The sequence below is a fragment of the Centruroides vittatus genome, unplaced genomic scaffold (assembly GCF_030686945.1).
Source record: "Centruroides vittatus isolate TY-2023 unplaced genomic scaffold, ASM3068694v2 contig_359, whole genome shotgun sequence".
In the NCBI taxonomy this organism is placed as follows: domain Eukaryota; kingdom Metazoa; phylum Arthropoda; class Arachnida; order Scorpiones; family Buthidae; genus Centruroides; species Centruroides vittatus.
In genome coordinates this window covers 833,502-846,008 of record NW_027122182.1, presented here as the reverse complement: position 1 = coordinate 846,008, position 12,507 = coordinate 833,502, and the positions used below count along the sequence as shown (strand labels likewise).

General features: G+C 30.9%; 1 protein-coding gene across 2 annotated transcripts in view; it reads right to left on the bottom strand.

Annotated features, from left to right (window-relative positions):
• Positions 1-6,969, bottom strand: part of caly (ubiquitin carboxyl-terminal hydrolase calypso) — a 59,104-nt gene extending 52,135 nt beyond the window's left edge. For both annotated transcript variants that reach the window (XM_067269868.1, XM_067269869.1), the window contains exon 1: positions 6,774-6,969. In XM_067269868.1, the coding sequence (XP_067125969.1) occupies positions 6,774-6,831 (58 nt within the window). In that variant the 5' untranslated portion in view covers positions 6,832-6,969. The remainder of the gene's footprint in view (positions 1-6,773) is intronic.
• Between the last annotated feature and the right edge of the window lie 5,538 nt (positions 6,970-12,507).

Here is a 12,507-nt window from a genome sequence, read left to right as displayed (position 1 = left end):
GCAGCTAGTTTTAACGGTGCTATCGGAGAAATGTAAAACGGCGTTAAATAGGCTTACGGCAGTCGAAATCAGGGACTACCAGACTTTGAAACAGTTCCTACTAGACGAGCTGAGACTGTCTGCCGCTGAGTACCTCAAAGAGTTCACTTCCGCTGAAAAGGGAAGCAAAGAAACGTGGCCCCAATTTGCAGCTAGAATGGAGGATCTATATCGGTATTATCTGAATAGTAGAGGCGTAGATTCTTTTGAGCAGCTAACAAAATTAGTGGTCTCGGATCACCTTAAGACTAAGTTAGATGCCGACACTAAGCGTTACGTTTTGTTGCAAGAAGGTAAAGGCTGGTTCCCACCGGAAGAGTTAGCCAGATACGCAGATAAGCATGCGGAGGCTGTGGAAAAGGGTGACGTTAGACTTATACCTGAACGCGAAAGGGATAGAACAGTCACTAGAACTGGAGGCATGAGCGCGAACAATGGAGGATCAAGAATGAGATGCTATGTCTGTGACCAAATGGGTCATCTCAGAAGGGATTGTCCTCGGAGAAATATTAAAGAGGAAGGACCAAAGCCTAAAGCAACGCGAGCGGTTAAAATAGACGAAACAGTAGAATCGGACGAGCAGCTAGTAGCTAGGGTAAAGGTGAACAGGGAAACGATCAGCGGAAACGTACCCGTTAGTAGAAACGAAAATCTCCTGCTCACTTGTAAAGGTAATAAATTTTCTGCAATAGTGGACACGGGGGTAGATATGACGGTAATTAGGAAATCTGTAGTGCCTGTTTACGTGTCGCGGGCAGCGAGAAAGGTTAAGTTGATCAGCGCATTTGGGCAGCAGGTATCAGCAGTGTTAGCGACAATACCTGTAAGACTAGAAGGGAGGTCGAATAAAAAGAAAAATGATTACGCTCCAGCCTTGATAACTTGCGCATTAACTGACGAACTTAGCTGCGGTACAGATGCATTACTTTCGGCAGCCGATTATTGCGTTTTGAGGAGAGTCGAACGGACGAAAACGAATAGGCGACGGAAACCAGTCGCGAGGGTTACGGTTGCGAAAGAAAGCGGGGAAAATAGGACGAGCCCCACGACAAATAAAAAGAGCGATGCTAGAAAATATTGTAAGGCGGGTCATAGTCGGCAGGCAAGCGTTCCCCTTCGGCTAGTTGACCGCACGCCTCTTAAGGAACAATCGGTCCCTAGGGCATTGGTAGCGCGGGATAATAAGGCAAAAATCGCGCACAGAAGAGGGAAAAATCGTAATGAGATCGACGTACTATCCAGACGGGAAATCAGGAGCAATCCGGAACCCCCAGATCGTACAGACAAGGCAGTTTAATTTCGGTATTAAGTCCTTCGGATAGGTGTAATCAGTATCTACCAGGCGATTCTGAATGCAATGTGACGGGACAATTTGCCGAAGATGTTATTGACTGTGTAAAATATCTTTTTCTGTAAAATATTAAATACTGTATATTGTTAGTATAGTTTATTATTTGTAGTAACTTGATCCTTGTAATAAGAAAGGAGGAAGTGTAGTGTAACGAAAAAATTTGTACGGTAAAGATTGCTGTGTGTCGCGGTAGTATTGTTTAGGTCAAACAGGCTTTTGTTGAAGCGCAGTTTGAACCTTGTCGGTGGGAGGTGTAAAGGTCGCCTTTGGCGGCCTGAGTCAAAGAAATCGCCCGACTGAGATAATTGCTCCCACCTGGAGCCGGGGCCATAAACGGCCGGAAGGATCAAAGGTGGAGCGTCCCCACTTCAGGGACAATGCGTTGGCCACGTGCCGGCCAGCTTGAGAGAACAAAAATAAATAAAGCACGGACGCAAATGTGAGCTACGTCGGCGGGAGATAGGGTGGACGTCTTGGAAGGCTCTAAGAAGGGGAAGGAAGTGATTGGTCGCAGGAGGCAGTGCCAGAATCCCTTAAATTGGAAGGGTGGCAAAAAAGGAGGAGAAAGGGCGAGGGACCTGGTACGTGGCGGTCTCTAACAACAGGCAGACCTTTGAGGCGGATAGAGAGAGTGTTCTCCTCTTGGAAAGTCCTCTGGAGAAAGGTTGTTGTAGAGACGGACGGCCACGAGGTTAAGCCATCTCCAGGAGAGTGACTCGTGTTCCCAGGCCAGCTGAGTCGACGTGCTGCATCACAGCTTCGATACTGTAGTGTACGTAATGCTATTGCATAGTGTATATCTTTGTAAATATTTGTAAATAAACTGTATATAATTAATCATTGAGTGTGGAGGTGTGACTTTCCGACGGACCTTCTAACGGAACATTTGTAAAGATCATGAGACGAGTAAGAAGGATCATCACTGAACACTTTTAAATAGAATTCTTTAAAGAATACATATAATAGTACCATATCTCCCAAGAAACCTAAACACCCTCTATCCTTAACTGCCCAGTGACATATAACAAATTATTAGATAACACCTATAGAAAAACCATTAGATCAGGCAGCAGAGGTATTGCTATAAGTGCAACAGAACTATTTACAGCTGGTTACTTAATGACAAAGACTCAATTGATCCTAACACAGCCCCTGATGTATCCAAAACAAAACAAGCAAATACAGAAATCTCTGTACAAGACTTAAGGAGCATCAATATGATGTACAGTACATAAAGGGCAAAACCTCAACAGCCTTAGCCATAATGGCTGCTGTTCCAGACGATACACCAAACTTTAATGAAGCTAAACTTTTAAAAACTATAGGGGATCAACAAGCACGGGTAAAACTCTAGAAAAAATATACATACATAAGCACAGTATTAAAAATCGTGTATAAACCATAAGTATGCCGCTTGCTTATCAGAAGGTTGAAAGTATCTTCAGTGGACAAATGATATCAAAGACTAAAACAAATATTTTGTTTTATTTATTTATTTTATTCTGTACAGTTTCATCATTGTTGTATACTTTTACTTGTATTCTCAATTTATAATTTTAAATAATTGTTGTTTGGAATATTATATTTAAACTCTAGAGAATTCTATTTAAAAGTGTTCAAACCTGAGGATGGTTACATAGAAGCCAAAAACATTAGATAAATTAAAATAGTTACTGGAATAGGCTATTTCTTTATGTATTTTACAATAATCCAGTTCAAGATTAATATATGAGAAAATTAATGTAACAATCGGTTATATAAGTATAAGTAAGTCATGCTTTTGTTATAAGGGTGTGTGTTTAACCTTTGTCAAAACCTCTGTTATCTTCAAATATATGGATTACAGGGTCAATATTTTCATGGCTGCACTATTAAGAGTTTACATTTAATCAAGTGAATTTGCAAAAACATTATTATTTATCTTTAATTATATGTATTATATAAATTAAAGAATCATACTCCACAAACCAGTTCCTAACTTAAAGATTAAAAAAATGAATCATTAGTAAAATTATATACAAAATAAAATTAGTCAATTTTTAAGCATATATTATATAATAATTTTATGTAATAAATGTAAGTATTCAGAAAGAAAGACAATATAAAAGAGACCTTATTTAAGAATAATCTGAATTGTTCACGATGATACGTAAATAATAGAAAATCATCCAACAATCAGCCAAATTAATTGAATTATGAATTATGCTACATTTAAGGATTACAAATTAGAGGTAAAAGTTAGGAGCCATTGATAAGAGATGGCGCCTAACATCTATCTCTAATCATGTAATTTCTAATTCTTAATTTTAGCGTAATATTGCCCTATTAATTTGACTGATGGTTGGATGATTAATAATACATTGGCTTATTGAGATGTTTATATATATATAATATATAATATATAATAGAAAATTTAAAATGTAATTAAAATTGTTGGTAAAATTATTCAAATTAGCAATCCATTTATTCAAACATACACAATAAACTGCATTTATTTGTTAACAGAAGGGTAACATATCTTCATAAACTAATATAAATTTATTTTTTGCTAACAAATATTTACAGATGCATAAACAGTCAGCAGCAGTTCTGAATTTACTGAATTGAAGTAGCGATAAGGCAGGCATATTCCCTATCGATCAAATATATCTCCAAACAATAAATTTTAGAAAACTTCCTAAGTAATACAATTCTACTACTATCTACAATTGGATTTTTTCTTCGATACAGTGGAAATGTGATTACCCAAACTTGATGAGACCAGGGGTCTTGGATAATCTAGAAACTTGTTTTTGTTTCAGGTGCACCAAGAACTATGATTTAAAGTTTCATACTACAACTACAAATACTGTAATGCAATTATTGTATTTGAAAGTAAATTAATTTACTCAAAATTCAATATAACATTACCTATATAATCTATTTTCACTGTGCTACAATAGAAAGATGATAGTAATTTTTGGTTACATGCAGGGTTTGAACTTTATGTATTATACTTTGTGATATGTATAACACTACATTCTAGTTTTTCTTAAAACCATTTTGAATAATCCAGAGCTTTGGAAAATCAATGTTTCTACTGTATACGTATCTTACATAATTTGTTTAATATGCAATCAGAAGACTAAACAACACAAACTGATATTTTCAACATCTATAGAAAATGGAAAATGGCTATATATATATATATTTTTAAATAATGATAGTGAATCTAAAATAACACTCAAAACAGAAATGTTAATCTTTTCAAGAATCCATATTTCAATTAAATTCTAATACAATAAATAAATTAGCAGGTGAAATTCAACTATGCTTAATCCTATACAGGTAGATATAAAATTTGTCAAATTATAGCATTCTTTGTGAGCTTATTATAAAAAGTAAATGTAAAGTAAGGAAAATATTAAAATAAATAAATATCATATTTATTAGCAATTCACATTCTCGATTTTGAAAGTTTTATTATGGCGACTCTATACATCTAATCTCTATTGTAGGATGATAATACCAAATTTAATTATAAAATTATCACCACACTTGAATAGCTTTCATTTTTTAAAATAAACTAACTTATTTTGAAAAAAGTAAACAAGAAAATAAATCAAATTCCATAACAATTACCATATATGAATTTAGAATAAATATTTATTATTTTTTTCATAATTTCTTTCCATAATTGCATATTTTAAGTGCATCATATTAATAATTATTACTATTTAATATTTATAGTAATTATATTCTTTGTATATATTAATTTGTTATTAAAATGTTAACAAAAAATTTATTATTTTATTTTAATTTTAATGCGCATTTATTCATATTAAAGATAATATGCATCATTTGCATCAGAGGGAAAGACATAGGCCATAACCAGAGAAAGGAGGATGAAGAATAATGCTTCTAAAAACACAAACACAATTTCACTTTTATTTATTTATAAGATTTAAATAATTTATTAATATATTTCTAATGTTGTATATAAATTACTTTTGCTTATATCAGTGTTATCCATAATAAAAAAAAATACAATAATAATCAAATATGTTCTGAAAATGAAATATACTTAATAAATAAAAATATATTTATTCTAATAAATGCTTTCATATGATGTGCTATATCTTTTCTTCTTTGGAGCTAGGCATAATTACTTGTTGTTTTGGATATTTATAATTTAAAATATATATAGAATTTTGTGTGCTTCTATTATAAATGTGAAGTAATTCAAATGAAAATATAAACATAAGTTTGGATAATCCTATTAATGAGCTGATTATTAAATAAAATAAATTATCTGCAATAGTTTGACTATTTCAAGCTTTTAGCCTTCGGTTCATCGAGCTAAATATCTTTCAAGTTTTCCGACTGGGTACAGCTTGTACCCGTTATGTTTTTTTATAAAAATTCATTTTATTTTATACTGTTTGCTAGTATCTGAATACGATTATCATTATAAGCATCTTTCAGCTGTTTTAAATATCAAGTTAAATAATTTAAAACATATTAAACTATTTAATGTATTTATTTTATCAACAAGTGGCAAGATTCGAAGAAAGTTAAGTTAATTTGTACATTATATGAATGTTCTTAAAGAGCAATTCTCACAGCTATACACTCTAGTTAAAGAATTTATTAACTTGGAATAAGAATTAAATACAACAGATACTAAGTGGTAAAATAGACACGACAGTGGCGCATCATCCTAGAGGCAAAAATCAATCTTTTATAAACTCATTACTGCAGTAAGAATATGTAAATTTAAATTCGGACCATATCCGCAGACCGTAGATTGCCAGTGTGGTGCAGTGCACGACTCCTCCGGAAGCCACATTAAAAACAAATGAGTATATCGGGGACTTTCCCAGAATGAAGTCAACACCGTAAGGGGCCCTCTAATTCAAATTTGCCCAAGCCACCGATACTTTGAAAGAGTATACGTGTGAAAAAATGACTATGTATCGGAAAGACCTCAAACAATATATACACAAACTGCCAAAGTTTTACATTCAGAGCATCAATAAAGCATCATAAATATGTGCTGCTTGTATCTAATCAGTAAATGAAAGGTTAATAAACCTACGTGAAATAAAATAGCTCAGTATAATCATTATACAAATAATAAAAAAAATATTTTGGTGTAATTTTATTCATTAAAACAATTCACATGGTTATCAAATTGGCATTTATTAAAGATATTTTCAGTTATATGAAGAAATATTATGTTGAATTCATTGTCAAGTTTCAAAAGTAAATGATATAATATTAAGAGATGATAATGTATTTATATCTAACGTATAAATCTCTAATTATTTATTTTTTATCTATTTTTTCGACTTAAATTCAAGGAGGAAAATTTGATGTTTTCGACTGGCTGACGGTTATTTACCTGGATCGCTTTCTAATTCTAGCCATCCTTCTGTCAACTTGTTTAAATCAATTGGCATTATGATACCGTTACGAAAAATCTCATTTATGTTGAAAAAAGTCGAGTTAACAGTTTAAAAAATCATTAAAATCAACTACTTTAACCATTATCCCACACAAACGTCAAAATCCGCCATTTGCAAATTTCAGCGAACGAAGCGCCATCTCGATCGTCGAGTATTTAAAAATATATATATAAATTAATTCGATATTTTCTTTCCAGAAATAATAATTTTTAATGCTATATATATATTTATTTAATGTAACTTTTAGGAAAAATTTAATAATATAATAATTTTATAGTATTTTAAAGAGTTTGAATTTTAATTGTTATAATAATAAAATAGAAATTTATAGAGTACCTAGATATCAAGGTACTCTAGAAATTTATAATGAGATATTTCTTATAATTAAATAAAAATTAATTTATAAAAATTTTGTATTTAATTCGTTTTTTAATATAAGATTTTTATAATTTTTCAGATACTTCGATTAATGTTGAAAAATCATTAATATAGACTTATGACATCTGTGATTATTTCTCATGCCATTTATGAGGATTTGATGATATAAATGATATATTTAGACATAAGTCCTAAATTAAACACGACTTATAGCGTGTGATTAAACCAGGCAGAGAATTATCTCTTAAGAGAAATTTAAAAATTTTATTTTTATACAATTTTTTTCTCATTTTTACTCTTTTTCCCTCTGAGGCATTAAAAGTGGCCTCTTTAATCAAGCCCATAATAGGTTTAGCAAGGCCCTCCAATAGAGACGATTCGGGTAGTGAGAGACGACGACCGATGATTCTGGGTCTCCTAGAGCGATAAGCAATGTCTTAACCTCTTCGGCTATCGACCCGTTTTTATATAATTTATAAACATATATTATGATTTAATTTTTTATAATCATTTTAAATTTTTAGTCTTTTCATTTGCTAATTTGTCAAACTCAAATTCGAACATACCTTTGAGATGGTCATTATTTTCCGATTTTTTTTTCCAATTCTTGTAACTTATGTCTAATTTCCGTCAATTCCTCTTTATAACTCTTGTATTCTTCTTTCAATATATTTACCTCGGATTTAATCGATTGAATCTCAATATTTAACCGACAAAAATTATCCTGGATTAACTCGTAAATAGATTGCAATGTGTATGGAGATTTAACTGCAGTTTGGAATTCCGGTTCATTTACTGGTTCAAAATAATCATGAATTGTTGGTTCTTTCGCGAATACAGACGGTTGTTTACTCTCTTCTTCTATTTGGTGGTAATCTATACTTAAAATTTCTACTTGTTGGTTTTCTTTCTCCTCGTCCTTGGAGCTCTCCTTCCGAGGTCTCCCACGCCCCTTCTTTTGCATATCCTGATGACTTATTTGTTGTGGGGAACGAGGGAGAGGACCTGGATTGGGCTCAACTCCAGCAATTATTAACAATATCATAATCAAATCCCGGGATAAACCATTCACTAATTTCTCCATTTTTCCGTCGAACATATTCCTCTTCCCTTAACACAATTGTATTGCAGTATACTAAGTATCAGCTACTTTCAAAAGTTCACTCTCACACCAGACGAGCAGCTCACCTAATCATTTTAAATTAAGAAATAAGAAATTAAACAGTAACATTACATTAACGCTTATATACTAGGCTTAAAGTAATTTAATTGCTTAGCTCTTCCGCATAATTTAACTCATGAAAGAAATAAACGTATTGTATTTGATAATTCTTAATATTTTATTTAAAAGTAATTAATTTATCAACTTAATAAATAAATGAAAAGATATCGTTAGTGTTATCATAATGTATTTGTTGTAAACATTTATCGTTTCCCGTCGCGACATCCATTTTATAAAATTACGTAGTTTTACTTATTTATGAACAAAGAATATGAAAAACAAAAGATGAAGGATGTTTTTATTTAAAATGATATATTGTGTAAAAGTGAAATAGTAAATTTTTTTCTTTAATTAATTATTTATATAAGAGCGGTTCTTTTGCTATAGCTCCGACACGTTAACCATAGCTACTTTCAATAAAAATTTGAATATATTTAAAAATATATATTTTTTTTAAATTTAAAAGATAATATATTTTTGATTTTAACATTATTTTGTTTTTAAATTGTTTTTAATCGGCATTCTTTTCGCTAATTTTCCACATCGCAGCGATTCCCGTGTCCTTCAAATGGCATCCATTTTATTTTAAGATGATAAAAGAAAGAAAATCAACAATAAATTATTTGATCTGTTAGTTCTATTTTATTTTATTTTTTTAAAATATAAATTGTTTTCAGAGACACACAGCGTAAAAAATTTCGAAAATCACGTTTACAGAAATTGAATACAACAAAATGGAAAATTTATATTAATAGTTCTCGATTCGTTTAATAGATGGCACGAAATGTAATCTCGTCGAATAAATTCATACGTTAAATTTTATTTTCTTTTAATTTTTTTTTATACGAATTCATTTATTTCTTTTTCTTTATTATTTATAATATAAACTAACAAAGTAAATAACTTAATATAAAATTATATTTTAAATATTCTTGAAACGTGTTTTATTATATGTTGAGCACTAAACTCAACAATCTAATCACTAAAGTTTAGTGCTCAACAATCAATAAAATTATATTATTTTTAAAATCTCCAAACGAATATATATACATTTTTAACTTTATAAAAATAATTAAATAAAGCCGGCTTTAGGCTTACGTGTAACACGTATAAGAACGTCATACTCGTACGTAAAATCGTATATATAAACAATAACTCCTATACGATTTTACATACGAGATTAAATCTGCCTTAAAAATACATAAAATTTTAATAATATTTATTTTATTTTTTAAATTATTATTATTATTTTTTTCCCTCCAATAATTATAAGTTTGTGAGAAATATTGTAGATGGCGCTTTCACGTTTACGATCGCTCGCCACGTTTTTTTGTTGCGAGTGAAGTGTTACGATTTTTATGACGTCGTTCTAACCTATTATACGATGTGATTTTATATTAAAAATAAATACTTGATATTAAAAAAAAAATAATTATTACTATTTGTAATTTTGAATAATTAAACTTCAAATATTAATTAAAACATGAGTTTTTTTTTCGCGCTATAATGCTATAAATATCGCTCTTACTTCACAAAAATACCAATCTGTATATAACATTAACCATAATTTAAACTAAAAATGAGTTCTTACGTAAATTCTACCCATTTTTTTCACGTATTTAAGTGAATGCGTAAAAGTTAATGAAGGACATAATGGCGCCGAATTAATAATATTTTCATTTAAATCGATTGTATTTAGTTATTTAAATTAAAAGTTTCGAGTTTCTGGCATCTTTTGTATATAATTAATAATGCCAATTATATTACAATTGTTTCATTGGACTGCACTAAATGATTTACTTCAATAAGACAGGAAAATAGCCATTAATTAAACTTTATCATTTGTGTATTGTAATTACTTTACCATCTGCCATATTGGTTCTAACCTTAAAGCTATTGAGAGGTTCAGCTACTGTATTACGTTGGCAGTTTTTTTTTCTTTCTTTTTTTTTAATTACCGCAACTGTAAGGGATTTCCATTCCCCATGTATGGGAATCGGGGAACTGTCGATCAAATAACGGAAGAGGGGTCCCGGGAGAATAGGGCAGTAGCTACTTGGAAGCGTAATGAAAGTAGGAAAAAAGTTAAAAAAGTGGAGATTACAGATTTTCAACAGCTTCAATTTCATCTTAACTTTAAAGTTAAATTCATTCGGTTTTTTTTTTTTTTTAATGTAATTTATTGTCTTCATTTTGAAATTACCCATTAGAATTTCTGCATTACTTAAATGGCTTCAATTAAATAATATTTATATTATATTATATTATTTACTTGTTTTGTGGACAAGTTACCTTAATGATTATTCCCCGCAATTAACTATAATAAGGCAAATAAACGTGTATTAACAGTAATAAGGCAAATTGCGCGTATAAAGATAAGGCAAAAAATAAGAGGTAATCAAGTAAGGCAAAAAAAACCTTATTAAGGTAAGGTACATAAACGAAGAGGTAGAAGAAATTTCAAGTTTATTTTAAATTTTAACCGTAAGAAGCTTCCTAAATCATGTATAAAAGTACTTAAACCTTCCAGGAAGCATCTGGCACAGAAAAAAATAGAAAAAAACAAAGAAAATCTTGTCTGTTACAGGTTATATTACTTAATTTTATCAAGTCAAACAAGTTTATTAAGCTGTAGAAAGTTAAATAATCTACAAATTAGAAGAATAAAGCTGCTAAGACGTTTTATAAATGACTTATTTAAGTACAGTACATTTGCTTAACGTCCAACCCATCCGCTTGCACGTATTAAAAATGTAAATGATTTTAAAATGCATTTGGCCTATCTTTAAAATAGAATTAACAGGTTTAAATTTGATGAGAAGAAAGTTTTTGAAAGAGCTTTCGGGAAGTACAGTAGGTAAGTGAAGTAATCTCCAGGTGCGTGATAATAGCTTAAGCAGGAAAACTATTACTTGTCAGACCCCAAAGCTAACAGAAAGGTCTTTTGTATAGGAAACAATCCAGCGTATATCATATTAGTCAATACATTAACTGTTAATGATACTGCCACAGTATTAATTAACGTCATTATACAATTGTTAATCCGTTTGTCTACCGTACATGTTTTGTATAGTACACGCGGTCGCGGCATACAGGTTATTGTATAAAGAAGTATTTTCAACGGAAGATTTTTCACAAAATTTCGCTGTAATCTCTATTTTCTGTAGAGTTTTGATTGAGTGGATTTTGATGATACATTATTTGGTTTCTTTTCTTTTTTAACGTGTAATTGCCTGTTGTAGTAGGATATTTGTATTAGTGTGGTTTGTATGTATCTTTGCTCGTGATGGATACCGAATTGTTCCAAAAAAAACCCAATATACTTATTTTTGGTAATGTTACAAAGATCACAATGCCCGTTGCGATTTATTTTTTGCAGCACAGAATTTTTTACAGTCTACAATATAAAACATCAGTTTTTCTCTATCTGGTTGACAATTCTATATAGAATGAATAACAATAATAACAGAGAAAAAGTATTAGGTTAGGCCAAAAAATGACCCCTCAAGAATTTACATTTTTAGACTCGGGAGACCTTGAAACGTCGAGAAATGCAAAAAATTCGGGAGGTTTTTCTGTTTGTATGGATTCTAGTGTGTGTGTGTGTGTGTGTGTGTGTGTGTGTGTGTGTGGGGCACGATTTTTGTTCACCCACTTTAAAGCTTAATAACTCCTGTGCCTTTTGTGGAAAATTTCAGAAATTTTGCAGGGAGGTTTGTGTATTAGGGGTATAAATCCTATTAAATTTTGGTGGTTAAAGGTAGAAGGGATGGGAGATAAAGGGGTCGTGTGTCGTATCTGTAGTGCGTTCGGACTTAATGACGATTTTACTCGTTATTAGCATTTGCAATTTTTTATATAAAACTCACCCGTACCCTCAAAATTAAGATTTCTGCCATTTTATAATAGTTAAAAATATAAAAAGTCCTTTTTCAAATAAATAAAATATCGTAACAGATGGTGCCACACGCAGTTTTATACGTTGCTGAGAATGTTAGTCAACTCGTTGCTGGATTTTTCTTGCGTTAAAACTTGGTAAAACTTTATAAAAATGCAGTATATTTACTAAA